The sequence below is a fragment of the Perca fluviatilis genome, chromosome 7 (genome assembly GCF_010015445.1).
Source record: "Perca fluviatilis chromosome 7, GENO_Pfluv_1.0, whole genome shotgun sequence".
In the NCBI taxonomy this organism is placed as follows: domain Eukaryota; kingdom Metazoa; phylum Chordata; class Actinopteri; order Perciformes; family Percidae; genus Perca; species Perca fluviatilis.
In genome coordinates this window covers 19,961,903-19,977,700 of record NC_053118.1, presented here as the reverse complement: position 1 = coordinate 19,977,700, position 15,798 = coordinate 19,961,903, and the positions used below count along the sequence as shown (strand labels likewise).

Sequence of the window (15,798 nt, the reverse complement as noted above, 5' to 3'; positions counted from 1 at the left end):
ATTACTTTATTCAATATTATTTATTCATGTATTCAGATATAGGCCTACCTGTATATTTTTGACTTGTCTGATAACCTATACTTGTTTCAGGGCTCCATTATTGGTTCATTACCCTTGGATTTTGGTAACAGTATAGCAAAAAATATAGACAATAAGTCACCTACACCACAGTAAAGTGGCTAGATCACAAAGCTGAGTTAGCTGCCTGTGTGCCAACATTTAATCAATTTTCAAAGTGGCTCGAGGCAGTAAACAGTTCCAGCATCTGTGTGACACAGCCACAATAAAAACTGCACATTGTGAGGTGCAGAAGGTATTTATGTCAAGGTTCAAACACTATCTGAGGCCAACCCATATTATTACCATGGTGATAGGAGCACAAAACCTGCATCCATGAGGAAAAACTATATCATTTATTGACAGAAATTGCCTTTTGTGGCCTCCAAACGTACCAGAGCTAACTAAACTTAACTTTCATGGGATGTTCCTATTGCTCACAATAACATGATAGAACTGAAAATAAGAATGGTGCTGCTTTGAAGGCACAAAATGAACTTCCTCCTCTGGGGATGTGAAGTTTTCTCTTTTCCTGTTTCGAAATTTAACTGACAATTATGACAGCATCTCAGTTAAGTGGAGATTATGATAATGGTCTGGTTCATACCTTTCAGTGTTTCAAACTAACCTTCACAAATGACTCCACAAAAAGAAAGCATGAGAATTTTATTTGAGCTCATGGAGCATAGTTTTGGACACTTTTGGTCCTAAAGCCCAGGTTCCATGGTGCAATTGATAGAGTGAAAAATGGTTGCTACTGCTGCTCATAGTTGCACAATCATTCACACAGTCATAGCAAAAAGCAGTAATTACTTTTATGAGACAGAAAGAAAAGCTGAGTAAGGATTTAAAGATCGTTTCTAGTTTGGTCCTTACAAAACATACATTTAAAATAAAAGATCTCAGAGATGCAACAAAAATAAATTAAACAATATGAGTACGAGTAAGGCATCAGGCAGGTGCAGAATAAATAACGGATATGTACACTTCATCAATGGCATATCAAGGCTAGATGATCTCAGAGGTAGAGAATGTCCATGATAAGACGACAGCTAAAGTGACCCGTTTGTTCAATACATTTTAAGCTAGTGTAGACAAGTTATGAAAAGGATTTGTCATCCTTTATACCAAGTAGTTTTCATTTTCTCAGTTTTGGTGATACAGTGTAACATATCCAGGTGAAAACATGGGCAAAATTTGCCTAAATGTATCAACATTCATATAATATGTTTGCATAAACATTTTTTCACAACTTACATAAGCATTTGCTATTAAGGCATTAACTTTGATGAACTGCACTGAATGTGGATGGTAAGGCTGGGATATCACCAGAACCCAGCCTGGATCACAGTAGAGCCTGTGCAGGTCGAAATGTGTGAGTTCTGCAGTTCAGGGGTCACCACAGCGTAGGGAAATCTATTTGGGTGAAGCCAGGGTCCTTCCTCAGCTCCCAGTATGTGTTGTTGCTCACCCAGGTATCATCCTTTGACCTCCTGTAGTAGGTAAGTAAGTATTAAGTATTTAGTATTAAGAACAGACATGCTCACTTTTCCATAAATTACTTTCTTCATGAAAAACAAATAGATCTGGATATTTAGGCTACCTGAAGAATTTAGGTTGATGTGTTGCGTTGTTGTCTTCCAGGACTCTCCGTCTCTCTCTCTGCAGCTGTTCAATCCTCTGCTTCTGCTCCTCTGCAGCCTCCAAGTTCCCCTCCTCCAGCAGTCTGCCAGCAGGACAGACACATTAATTATGCAAACATGGTAAAACATTAATCTGTTATATTCCAATTTAATCTTCACTCATGTTCTTTGGTTTTGCATCATTACAGAAAGATAACCTAATTATGGAGATACAGGAAAATACATAATTTAGGATACTAAAGGACTAGTCTCGCTTTGCCAGACCTTCCCCCACAGAGCTACGGAGGAGGGTCTGGCTAGTCCACACAGCATTCCAGGATGGGAGAAAAACATGCTCAGGTTTATTGGCATTTCTTTAAACCAATCACAATCGTCTTGGGCGGTGCTAAGGCCGAGCGGAGCCAAGGTGCCTCTGCAAAATAGCCTTGGGAAGGAAATTGTTTTGGTGGAACATGTGTATGTTCAAAGGTTGTTTTAGTCGTTCAACAGAAAACTCAGATAGTCTAGCTAGCTGTTTTACCCTGCAGAGATCTGAGGTGCGTTAACCATAGTCCTCATAAATCGACCAGAGTTTAAAATTCCAACACAAAGAAAGCCTAAGGTAATGGGACATCTGGCCGAAAAAAGCAGAATTTCCGGCGGCAATGGAGCAATGCTGAACGTCGTGGATATAGACTACTGAAGGATTAAAAGCAGTGCCATTTTTTTACTTTGATGGAAAAATGCTTCTTCTTTCTGTGGCTCTTGCAGAAGTGTTTTCAGAATTTTAAACCTTTTATATTGTGAGCTAAAATTAGTTTGATTAATCTGAAAGTCTCTGCAGTTACTTATTATTCGTAACATGAGTATTGATGTGTCTATATTTGTACTATTTTGATCATAGGGTTGGGTGGACATTTTTCAAAACAGTGTGTCAAGAGGATATGATTGAGATCCATGATGTCAGATAATAATAGATATTCAGATATTCAGATATTCAGATATTCACTGACATAGCGCTGTTTAAAAAAAATCAGATGTCAGATGATGATTCTCTGGCAGAAATCTAACTATTTTAACCAGGTTTTTCAAAATCTTTTACCCCAATTAAAAAATAGTGTTACTCATCTACAATACGTTTAATAAATCATTATTTATTAAATTGATTTATTATCAAGATTATTAAAAGCCATCAATAACGTGCATGAACGTACCTTTGGTCCACACGTAGTCTAGTGTCTGTGGGTGGTAGCAGCAGTTTCAGGGATGGGTCCAGCTCATTCAGTTCAATAGCAAACTTGGTGAAACCATAGTACTGCTCAAGGTCTACTGGCATTGCATCTACAGCGCAAATAAATAACATCCACTGCATCAGATACTCTCGTAAGGAGATATGCATAACAAGGCATTCAGTGCATTCTTATGAAAGATGTCATACTTGCTCTCCAGATGCACGTGGCTGAGGGTGGGTCTCCACAGAAAACTGCTTCCTGCCACTTTCCAAAGAGTTTGTGAATGACCTTCCCTTTATTATCTGTGATAGCTCCCTCCACCTCATTCACACTTGAATTCCAGTATTTGGCCTGCGAAAATAATTTGCAGTGGGGGAAGAACATAGTATTATAAGGGAGCATGAATAGACAATGCAGGTATCGTGATCACGTCCTCTTGCAGTCAGCAGATGTTGCTGTTGGTTAAACCATCCCAAGCCCCAGCTGTGTTGCTGGGCTGGTGTGTTTAATGGAAGATGAGTAATAATAAGTTCTGACATGTCTGGACCTGCTATTTCAAATGGACACACACTAAAGCAATTAACCTTCTCCTCTCAGTAAAGACTTCCATACTTCAAACACTAAAAACACCAAGGGGTTCTTGGTGGTATGCAGGTAAAGAGCATCTGTCTAGAAGGTTTATGGACTAATGAAGGGATTACAGCATTTATTGTGGATTATGTGGGACTTATATATATATGGAAAAATGCTTTCTTTAATGCTTGTAGGCTATTTTGATCAAACCCCCTGGTGTTCACCGAGGGATGTCAACCAACACAAACATACGGGGAATGAGAGAGAGAGGAAAGAAAGAGAGCGCTATAGAATGAAGGACCTGGATTATACTTACATTTTGTGCCTTATTTATCACTATATTTTACAGTATTGGATATATTTGACTGGAAGTGACCTTTTACAGCATTTGTGTTTGAAAGATGCGATACAAATAAATATACATATGCAAATAATGTCTTGCCTTGCAGCACCTTGCAGAGAAGCATAATTCAGCGTAGAGTGTCACATATATCTATCTATATCTATATATATCTATAAATTGCAGGAACGTCTGTCTGTCTGTCTGTTATGCGCATATCTCTCAAACCGTTAGTCCGATGGATTTCAAACGTGACAGGTGTCTTGCTACGGGCAAGAGTAATTGCAGTGCCAAGTTGACGTTGTTTGGATTAGAAATGCAAAAGATATCGTTAAATATATAGGTAAAAGAAGGACACATTGGCTTTTGTCGCTCTAGCCGCTGGCCACTCCCCCTCTCACCCTGGGGACCAGAGACAGAGAGCAGCGGAGCTTTTGGCAGCTAAAATGTGACATACACCTCAGACCCACAAAAATGTGCAAAGTTGCACTACTTTGGACTGTCTTTGACTTTGAATAAACAAATGACAATTCCCAAATTTAAGGACGTTTCAGAATCCCACAAATGCGAAGCACAGCCAGCTACAGACAAGTGGCAGTGAGACATATCTGTATATGTGTGTCCATGTTTGGGGGCGTGTTTGGGGGGGAAGGTAACCTGCACATCACACGCAGACGCCACATGCAGAACGCTTTACAACAGCGGGGAGGGAGGGGGGGGGTATTATAGTGCTGTGAGATGGCAGAACATAATGTAATCTCGGAGATTATTCCTTCACAGCGCTGTGCAATGCGAGAAAATCTCAGAGTTGAACCGGGCTGACACATCAGTTTTCATCAGACTCACCCTGGGTTGGGTTAATTAAGTCTAGTGCTAACTTACAACACTAATAACATTACCGTCGCCAAAATACCAAATCCCTACTTCACCGTTAACCGTCAAGCCACTAAACCTGTATGGAAATGAATACCTCTGCTGAAGTGTTAAATTCGTTAATGATCATACACGAGATGTCGCTCTCTCTCTCTCTCTCTCTCTCTCTCTCTCTCTCTTTCTCTGAGTGCGCGCACACACACATAGTCCGGTTCTGTTGGTTGATGAACGCAGATATGTGCTGATTAGCTCTCATAACAGGCCGGATGGATAGCACACTGCCATGAGTCCATGACGCTAATGTCTGATTACTCCACATTTTCATTGTGATATTTTGTGATTACATTCTGAATCTGTCCCGTTCTCTGTCAGGTACATACAGTAGTACAATGTCTTCCTCTGATATAGACGTAGCCTGCACTGTAAGTCAGTAGTAGGCTATACAGTGGAGGTGCATATTAAGTGGTTTGGGGTCCTTCTTTAATTTTGGGGTACAATTTGGTTTTGAAGAATTCTACAAGCAGCAATACCACAGGCTAAGCAATCACCCGTTCCAAACATTTTCAACGGGCACTGCACTAGTTTACAAAATAAAGAATACATTTGTCATGAGAAATGTAAATGGAAGTATTGTGTAGCTAAAGCCCATAGCACTCCCTGTTGGCATAATGGTCACTGTTTGAAGGGCCCCACTTTTCATAATAAGGCCCTCAAAGAGCATTCCATCAGAAAAAGTTGTTGAAGGTGGTAATGGGGGCCATTAGGATGGGTGCAGCCCTGCATACAGCTACTAAATATAACTATACCTTTTTCATGTTTGCCTCACCTTAACAAAAGTGATCTTGCACTGACAAATATCACTGCTGGAGTTTCTGATGGAGATCTCCCCATAGTGCTCAATCCAGCGTTGTCCACTGAGAATGTTGTGGATGCAGGACGTCACCTTGTTCCACTCATAGTGGTCTCCAAATCTAGAAATAAATGTTAATAAAAGCAACATTTCTTTTAAAGGTGCAGTAGGTAAGACTTATAAAACCAACTTTCTGTCATATTTGTTGAAACTGACCCTATGTTCGAGTACAACTACATGAAGCAGGTAAAAAAAAGCACCACATACAGCCTGTAGTGCGATTTGCAAAAATCCACAGCTCCCTGTTCAGATGTACCAATCAGGGCCAGGGGGAGTGTCTAACTGCGTGTCAATCACTGCTCATGCACACACATTCATTCTCCCTTGTGGGGGGAGGAGCTTAGGAGACCTGGATCTTCGCAATCCTACCTACAGCACCTTTAACTTGACACCTGTTGACATTGCTTCTTATTTGACACGGCCAGTGGTTTGTCAAGTCAGTGTGTATGTGTGTATCTGTCCAGTCCTATAGTACATGATGCAGAAGAGACTCACCCCGGCAGAGTTACATGAGTGGTACCAACAGGAACAATCTCCATTGACTTCCCCCAGAACTTGTTCTTACACCTCACATCTACAAAATCAATCAGAAAAAAGCAAATGTACACATTAACATTTATTGTGGATGACCAGCTACTACTGCAATCTTTAAAGACACTGACAATGGATTAGACTGATTTCTATCTTCCACTACCTTGCCAGAAGATGAAGTTTTTAGACTCTGCGTGGCAAGCTGAGATCGGTGGGTGATGACTGACCTGGCAATGTGAAACAACTGGGTTGGTAAATTGATTCAATGAATGCTTCAATGAATATATTATTGGAATACTGCGATTGTTAATAGAACCCAAATTGGGATTCATGCATACCTGCTCTGCAACAAATCGCAAGCCTTTATCTGGCCGGTCACATTCGTATGTCTCCCCCAGGACTGGGTTGAAAGGCTTTCCCCCAGTTCTGTAGTAGCTGGATGCATAGCCTGATACAACAAACGTAGCTACGTATACCTGCACAAAGATAAACAATCCAGTTAGTAGTGCTTAATTTATCATTTTTATTACAGAATAATGAGTCACCTCGCCTGTGGTCAAAAAGACATCAGCACATTAAACCAACTGAGCTGTATCATTATTTTAAAGTACCGTATATTATTAGTTCATTTATCTACATGCTGTAACGAGCAGAGTAACTGTCTGAATTCTCCTCCAGTAGTTGCACTGAGCCAAGAGAGCACTGATAATTACTTCAACATCATAATGTGAGGCCAAAGATTGGAGCTGACACCGACTTCAGCTGCTATTCATTTCCTATTTATATACTGTATATGGCACATTTGTCCTTTATAACTAGGCAACTCCACAGGATGTATCTCTACACCTCCCACACAACAGTGAACAAAATTCAACCAATGAACTCCATCACTCCAAAGTCAGTCAATGCAAATGTGAACAAAAGTGAAACACTGAAAGAGGCAGAAATCTTCCTGCTGGAAATCTGCCGGCAGAGATTAGGGTTTCTCCCACATAATGTGTAATAAGCAGGGCTGGCACACGCTCTAGCACTGGACAATACGTCTGCCAGCGGTCAGCTAGAATCCCTGGTCGAGAGGAATAACAGCCAGCAAAAAGGAAGGGCTTATTCCTGGCTCTTAGAATTGCGCTTGAAGTTCTGTCAGAGGAGGCCCATTATGTGCTAAAAGGGAAAATGTTATCTGAGCAAAAAATTGTCTGGACACACACTCAAACAGCAAACAGTGAATTTGCCATCTCACCATACGTTCAAAAGGGTCCTGTGTGTTAGCAGCCTTGTCGAGCAGCTCACTGTACTCCAGCTCCTCACACAGTCTCTGCAGGGTGTTGAGCGGCTCATTAAGTTGCACAGGCATCGCCACTTTGGAAAGGTCTTTGCCTATGTTGTTTCTGAGAATGTTCCACAAGCTGATGGTGCTGTTGTTGGGGCTGGGCGAGGGCAGGCATGATCTGCGCTGACAAAGGACAGAGCCTGGCAACAGATGGTGTAAGAGGTCAAGATTTATTGAATCTAGCACACAGTTTATGTCCTATAGCTCTCTGTCACATTTACCTGAGTTTGGTCTCTCAGTTTCTGTCTCGTTGCTGAAGTTGTCCATGGAAATGTTGTCACTAATGTCACTAATATAAGAGTCATCCTCTGATACCTAAAAAAAGCAACATCCTCAATTTAGTTAATAGATACATTTTTAATACCACCTGCAGAAAGGGAATGGGTAGGTCTCTTTCAACATCCTGTCACATCAGCAGAAAATATCCTGTATTAGAAATTAATGGTCCCTTCGGACCTGGTGACTAATTTGCATCCCGACTTGCTGTATTTTTAGATTAAAGTAATTAACTGCCATTTTGTCATTGCTTTTGCTCCAGCTGCTATCGGATCAAGCTGCATGAACACTGAAGAAAAATTAAACTGAAGTGACAAAAACTTTGCTAGAAGGCGATGCTAGGTTAAAGGCATGTTTTTCTCTTTGCAATTGAACAGCACTGAATTGCCATAATGTGCTTAAAAAAACACATTTTGCAGAGAGAATTGATGAAATGTTGGATGATCATAAATCCATCTAGAACATCTGGCGGTAATTTCTGTCTGGGTTAATTTTTTACTCCATTTTATCATGCAGCTCTTTTTTCCAATTTGAAGCTAACAAGAAAAATTACATAACATTAACAATAAATATAATTCAATTTTGCAGCCCTAAATGTCAGTTTATGCCACTGGCTGATTCTGAGTAATAGACACATCAGTACAACTGCTAATTGTAACAGTTTAGCTCTCACCTCATTTTCAGAGGAACTAGCGGACAGCAGAACTTCCTGTGCATCGAAGAACTCGGACAAAGACTCTGTGATTGAAGCTCTGCTCTCATTGGACACTTGGTGTATGAGGGGACGGGATTCATCAACAGAGTCCTGTTTCTAGGAGACACAGTGTTCATAGCTATGATTAAAAACAGGAAAAGGGCAACATCATCATAGCCAGAAGGGGCGGCAATCAGAGGGTAATTCAGAATATAATACAATCACAATGTGTGGATAATGAGAGTATCACAACACACATCCGATATGCAATATATTGAAAGACAGTCATCTATTCAGTTTCATGGAAGCTTATAGACATTTAGAGACAACTGAATTGAAACATTATGTAAAAAAGTGCAAAGAGTCTCTTTCTTTTTTAATACACAGCAACATGTTAATGTGCCATTGTTTGAGTGTTTAACAACCATAAACTGGCCATACTTCTTCAGAATTAAAATTTGTATAAAGGTAGGACCAATGACACAACATATTGAGAATATATTGTACTAATCAAACCTATTTCTAGAGACTGTATAACAATGTATTCCTGTATTAATTATCAAGAAACAGTCAAAAGTGCAAGTGTGCAACAGGTGTACACACCAACTCTTCTGTCTGACAAGAGGTGGACATTGAACAAGATGCACATTCAAAATGGATTCATAGCATTCATATAATTCTTCTGAAAACAATTTAAAACATGTAACCAATTACAAACAAAAAGTGCTTTCCACAGAGCCACACATGGAAGTGAGCACACTCCTCCATCTTTTGTTATTGCTGAAGCTGATTAATTAGCCTGGAGATAATCTCAGAGGAGGCACATTAGTTTTGCACCGTGTGTTCAAACAAATTTCCAGGGACACGATTAAGTAGATCAGCTCACACTCTCTGGTCAGGAAATCTGCTTAAGAGAGCAAAGAGCTTCCTTTACTGCAGGAGACGATAATGTGACAGGTAGTCTTCCCTTGAGCCATGTGATCGTGAGACACAACCCCGGGGCTGAGAGGAAGCACTTTCTCATAGCAAATAATGAAAATTTAACTAATTTCATTACTAATAACTCATCATCAGGGCTGTGTTCCCTGAAAAGTTTTAAGTGAAGAATTTGTTTCTATAGTCACTGTCATTATAAAAGAAAGTGAGTCTAGTGAGGGGGTGAGGAGGAAAGCAACATTTGTTGAATGTGGATTAGATGGAAAGTACAGCTCATTCATTCTGTGGCAAAGTCAAGACTGTGTGGGATGAAAATAAAGACGGAGATAATAATAATCATCATGATGGGTGTTTGGGGAGGGGGGGGGGGGGTGGGGGTAGAGTAGAGTCACTGCATTCCTGCACCCACCTGCACAGGGGCAGTGAGATTTATTAATGTGGGCTCTACGATGTGGGACTCTGCGTGTATCTTGCACAGGCGCTCTCTCAGCTCAGAGTTCTGGGCTAAAGCCTGAAAACATAACCAGCATAAACATTGTTTATAGCACACACCAAACCACTAATGCCTTTAATACTGAAAGCTGAAATGAATCCCTTACTACTTAAACTGCTCATCAACACATCCTATTTATCTTTTCTATAGAGACCTATATGTGCGAAAATATCAGACAGGAAGCCACAGGAGTCCAAACTATATTACTCACCCATTACTGACTCTATTTGAGGTGGAGGTAGGTAGAAGCAAACACCCATCAGGGTATTTAAAGTCAAAGAAACGTGTTGGCATAGAGAGCGCAGAGGCTCTACTGGTCCTAGTACTAGTCAGCATGACAATGAGTGTGTGTAACCATCAAAGTAGAAAATAAAGGCCTCTGGGTAGCAGCCACAGGAAACATGACTGTTGAACATGGTCATGTTCAGGTGGGAAGACATCACACCGCAGCTAGTAATCCCTCTAAAGAGGCTTGACAATGTGTCACGCCTGACAAGTGATGTGGGAGGACACGGCATCTGAGGGGAGTGTAACAGTCTAAAAGAAAGTGGAATACTTAATTTATTTTTCCTGACTGATAACTGTCTGTGTGAGTTTGTGTTATTTTACGTACTGTTGCCAGCGTGTTCTTCAAACCGACAATCTGCGGTGATGTAGGGGGAATTGTTTCGTGGTCCAAGCATTGTTTTAATCTCTCTCTCTCAGATGTTAGTGAACTCAGGGCTGTCTTCATGGTTGCATGCACTGCAGAAAAAAAGAATTTGCATTTATTTCAGTGCAATGCAGATCCAGTCACAGTGGATACAGTCTATCACACCACGGTTCTAATAAAATGGAATGAGTGTGAAATCTCCTATGAAATCACAATCTTTGTTTTATGATGTTCATTTTACCATGCACTTCACAATAGGTGCGTGGGAAGCTAAGTTGTTGAAAAGCGCTGGAAATATTAATGCAATCACTTCATTCGATAAAGCTCATTACACATCCTTAGCTTCATAATTTTGCCAGCAGAATCGACAGCTGTTCCCTGGGGCAAACTTTAAACCCATTTTACCGAAAAAGTGGGAATTGTAATGCCATTATGTAAAACATAAATCATTCTCATTATGCCATGATGTTAAGAATCAGGTGTCTGAATATAAGTTTTCAACGAGGAGTAGCAGAAAACTAATTAGGACCCCATATTTGCCAAGCTTTGTGGTTTAGAAAATATAAAGTACTCACTAAGCAACGGCTAGTGGACATACTGACAGGGCACATCACCAGACGTCTAACGAATGTAAACAGTTTTTCAGTAATCAACAGCTGCCATGGCTGTACCATTGTCACATTAATTTGTTATAAACAACAACACCATGCCAGTCCTATCTTCGATGCAAATAAGACAGCAGGCAGATGGATTTATGTGCACTTGTAGAGTTTTTCTCAGTTTGTAAAAATATCAGCTCATAATATTTTACTCACAGTTGGTGGCAACGCGGCAGAAGTCCTCTTGAAGCTTGGCCACGTCAAAAGTGGAATCCAGGGATTCAGTGTCAGCCTTATCATTGGCGAGTGCAGCGGTGGAGAGGTTAGGGTTAGAAGCGTGCAGCCGGATAGAGCCAGAGGAGATGCAGCTGGGTACCTAAAGTAGAGCAGGAGAAGTAGAGGAAGTTTGGAGTAAAGAGTTTAAAGAGTTTGGAGGGACTAATTCTAAAAAATATAAAATATGATCACACTGTCACGATATTTACCTGCAGAGTTGTTTTGACATCTTTGTTGTAGTTTTTACAGCGCCATTTCTTTGGTAGTCTCTTTTCTTTCTTGGGGCTGTCAAATGTAGCTGCCTGAACATAAAGGAAGATACTGATGGTCAAGACAGAGAGTATTCTATATTTAGTAGCAAATGACTTGAGGGCAACAAAAACTATTGGTGGAGAGAAATGATAAAAGATGAATTAAGACAAGTTACATTGCATAATAATTGTAATCATCTAGTATTTTGGATGTGATTCAGCATGACTCTGCATGTAAAGGTGAAATGAATCAGGAATAAAGTGCTGACCTGCAGTGCTTGGATAGATGGAGCAGAATAGGTACGGTGCAGGACTTCCATACTCTGAAGCAGGTGGTTGAGGTCGAGCAGGTAGCCCTCACAGACTGACAAGTCTGTTGAGAGGAGGAAAAAGATCAGCATTGAGATAAGAAGGTTAAGAAGCAGGAAGAGAGTAAAAGAAAGAGAAAAGGAATCAGAAAGGAGCAGCGCAGAAACACTTGCATGTGCTGGTTTGGCCAGTAAGGACTTCTCCATGTACAGACTGTTCAAATGGCTGTACAAATGGCTGTTCCCTGACCTACCATCCATGGTGTCAGTGACACCCAAGACTTTATTCATGTTCATAGGGACAAAAGACAGCACACACAAGTCACTCACTTAAAAAAGTGGATTATTGTGTACATTTTCCAAGTTTGTAGTTTAGAAAAGCAAAACTTCTCACTAAGTAGCAGGTGTTGACACATGTGACACAATGAAATCTGAGACATACCGTTTTTATATAATCAACAGCTTTCTTTCTTTATAAACAACAACACCATGCCAGTCCTATCTTACTTGCAAATAAGACAACAGGCAGACAGATGTTTTAGTATTAACTGAAGCATTTGACAAATTAAAAAGTTGGACTCATCAATGTTAGATCACCTGCCTCTTTTAATCTCAATGGCAACTGTACTGTAATAGGAGGCTCTAAATAGATCACAAACCTTCAGGCACACTAAATAAGTGGATGGAAATAACAATAAAATGTAACCAATGGTTCTTAACTCTCAGCCAAATCAGATCTTTACATTTTATCATCTTGCTTAGAAACCAAGAGGCAGGAGGGAAGTCACATAAAATGGTATTAAGAAGTGCTTTAGAATACTACTGAGTGTGGAGAAACTTCTTGAAATCACGAGAGTCAATTCTACTGCCTCACCTTTGGAGCACTTGTCCATGTCGTCAGACGACTGGAGCCAGGCAGCTACTTTGGCCTGGCTGTTGCAGCTTAAAGGGAAGGCTCCTGCAGAATGCACCGTGGACTGCCTTCGTATAGACATGCACTGAAAGAGCAAACAAACCCAAAGGTCAGTCCAATAACAATTTGCATAGAAGCAGAGCTGAAAGCATTTAGTGAATTACTATCTTAAATAGACCACAACGTTTCCAGTAACAGTGTGCACCGGTATACCTTTCTGATAGAGGCAGTCTCCGCCATGCTCGGAGAGTTGGGGGAGGGGTAGTGGGGATAGTAGAAGGACTTCTCAGTAGGGTACATGGCAATCTCATTTTGCCGATAGAGCCGATGGTGACGCAGCTTGGAAACCCATTCATCAAACAGCTCCTGTGACTTAATCTGCAGAGCAGATATCAGAAATCAACTCAAGGACAAGTAAGGTGACAAAGGCGTGAAGGTGAGAAAACACACACAGGTACTGTAATTCTCCCTCACCCACATACAACACATGTTCTGTCATTCTAAAGTATTTTTAATGTTAGCATCTGTTCCAGGAATCAAAGGGGAATAATCTGAATAATCCATGTTTTACATCACTTTCTATAAATCTGTAGGGAATACTTTACATTCATTAGCCTTGTGGTTTACCTTCAGGTGATAGATGTTTTCCTCAGCATCAAGATCGATGCACTTGGCTTTCTTCTTAATGGCCATGACTGAGAGACCCACATCAATGCAGCCATGCAGTTTCCCTTTCTCAATCTGCAAGGCAAAGTCAACACACAGTGTTATGAATATTTTGGACTTGACTTAATACAAATGCAACTGGATGCTTTTCAGTTTTAAAGTCACTATTATCCTTATATTCTTTTATTGGCTCTGGCCGCCCTGGCCAAGCAGAGCCTCTGCATGGCTGATACATAATTATGTGAGATTGGCAGGTAAAGTGCACGGTGTGATTCCTATCGATGACAATGACATTTTGAGGGAATGAGGGCCTTTTGTGTCTACAGGCACATATAGATATTCTGGGAAAGACAGCCAGCAGTACAACAAGACACAAAGTGTCCTTTGTCATCTTCTGCAACCACATAGTATGCAGCCAGCAGGCTTTTGTACTCACATCTGCACTGCACTTGCCATACTTCAGGATGCCCTTGTCCAGGAAGAAATATCTCTGTAGGGAGAAGGGAGGACAATGAGCGAATGAGATGCAGCCAGGATGATATGAAATATCCCTGACAGCAAGTCTGAAATCACTGTCATGACTCTATGATGATGACAGAGTCTGCCTTTTGTTAATGAATGTTGTTAATGTCTCTGCAGTGAAATGTTTGTCATCCCAGGCTCTTGCCTTGCATCTTGTCTGCCTTTACTCTTTCCCTCATTTTGCCATCTTTCTCCTCCACTCTCTTTTTAATGTGACTCTTGGTGCTCTGTTGAAAGCACAAAGACCTTAAATGCTCTGACTGTAAGTCAATACTAAATGTATACAGCTCTATTAACCTACATGCCATCAGCTAATGCAGCTAGGTAGTATCATCCCAGTGAAAGCTTTTAGACAGAGCGTAAACAGTCACTGACCCAGGTCACATGTGACTCCTCTGAGGGAGAAATCAATTAGTTTAAAACACAAATGAGTCATCTCAGCAGATTTTTTGGAAAAGGATCCTGGGTAAAACTGGGAAATGGAAATGACATTCAGTTGTCAAGTACATGTAAATAGAGATGTTATATATACTGCCTAAAACGCTGGTATCGGTATCGGGAAGTACTGGAGTTTATGTACCGATCCGATACCACGTAATAAAGCCCTAAAGAAAATCTACGGTAATGTAGTTTATTTATGATCTTTTTCCGTTATAACTGACTGTCAAACTGGATAGTAAAAGAAAGTTCTGTGGCATTCATTGTTTGTGTTTGTTCATGTTTCACAAAGAGTTTAACCTGAGCCAGACCGACAACAAAGATAGAAATTATATCACACCCATACAGGGATAGTAGTATACAGTTGTTAAAACATAATAAAATATATGACACACTGGTATCGGATTGGTACTCGGTATCAGCCGATACGCAATTTTAGGTATCGGAATCGGTATCGGGAAGCAAAAAATGGTATCGGACCATCTCTACATGTAAATATGTCACTCTAAGAGATGATAAGTGCGAGGTAATGTGGGTCATTTAAGGACCTCAGAGGTGGTTGATTATACCTTATGCCAGCCCTTCATGGGCCACTTCCTCCTCTTTAACATGTAGCCCTCCTGTTTCTGGGGCTCCAGGACATTGCTGAAGCCTCCACGCAGACCCTCCACTATTTCCCAGCTGTCCTGTGGGCACAGATGGTTAGAACTCTGAGATGATAGATACCCATTAGCAGACACTCTTGTGCACACACATGCAGATCAAAGTTGCAGTAAGCTTTGGTAACATAAAACTAACGACAAAACAGAGTCAATGCCTAAATCAAAAACATATAGTGTGTTCAATGTAATGTCAGTGGTAAGCTGTGGGAGTGGGAGAAGACTGACTTACTGTAGGGAAAATTCAGACCTATGAGGTTTGGTGTCCACGACTTTACACATTACTTTCACCTCATGGTCCCATTTACAAAATTAGCTTACCTGTCTAATCTCAACTCTTCACAATAATAATTTCCTGACTGAGATTAGAACGCTGAAATCCAAATCCCCCTGCAAATACAGAGATTAAGGTGATATTTCATCATAGACTAATCCAGATAGCTCTGTCATGTACTTCAGTGGTGAGGATTCTAGGAAGGCAGCATAAACAGAGGGGTTTGTAACATCTTCGTTGACACAGAGAATATTGCATCACTGAAAAATAACCCCTGAGGATGTCGTCAGGGTTATCTTGGCTTGGGCTGGGAGGTTATACATGTTTAACAGAAACTGGGGGCGTGTAGCTAGGAAAGGCAGGGACATTTAAT

General features: G+C 40.7%; 1 protein-coding gene across 3 annotated transcripts in view; it reads right to left on the bottom strand.

The window, feature by feature from the left end:
* Nucleotides 1-706: 706 nt before the first annotated feature.
* Nucleotides 707-15,798, bottom strand: part of osbpl3b (oxysterol binding protein-like 3b) — a 29,539-nt gene continuing 14,447 nt past the window's right edge. The window contains exons 3-23 of one of the 3 annotated variants that reach the window (XM_039806956.1): nt 15,062-15,178; nt 13,969-14,022; nt 13,494-13,607; nt 13,080-13,244; nt 12,828-12,951; nt 11,915-12,018; nt 11,604-11,696; nt 11,335-11,494; nt 10,481-10,611; nt 9,784-9,885; nt 8,418-8,555; nt 7,690-7,783; nt 7,379-7,608; nt 6,477-6,614; nt 6,302-6,365; nt 6,103-6,181; nt 5,524-5,668; nt 3,118-3,262; nt 2,894-3,020; nt 1,661-1,783; nt 707-1,550 (exon numbers count right to left, since the gene is read on the bottom strand). In XM_039806956.1, the coding sequence (XP_039662890.1) occupies nt 1,454-1,550; nt 1,661-1,783; nt 2,894-3,020; nt 3,118-3,262; nt 5,524-5,668; nt 6,103-6,181; nt 6,302-6,365; nt 6,477-6,614; nt 7,379-7,608; nt 7,690-7,783; nt 8,418-8,555; nt 9,784-9,885; nt 10,481-10,611; nt 11,335-11,494; nt 11,604-11,696; nt 11,915-12,018; nt 12,828-12,951; nt 13,080-13,244; nt 13,494-13,607; nt 13,969-14,022; nt 15,062-15,178 (2,544 nt within the window). In that variant the 3' untranslated portion in view covers nt 707-1,453. The remainder of the gene's footprint in view (nt 1,551-1,660; nt 1,784-2,893; nt 3,021-3,117; nt 3,263-5,523; nt 5,669-6,102; nt 6,182-6,301; nt 6,366-6,476; nt 6,615-7,378; nt 7,609-7,689; nt 7,784-8,417; nt 8,556-9,783; nt 9,886-10,480; nt 10,612-11,334; nt 11,495-11,603; nt 11,697-11,914; nt 12,019-12,827; nt 12,952-13,079; nt 13,245-13,493; nt 13,608-13,968; nt 14,023-15,061; nt 15,179-15,798) is intronic. The other 2 variants (XM_039806957.1, XM_039806958.1) reach the window with 2 other exon arrangements.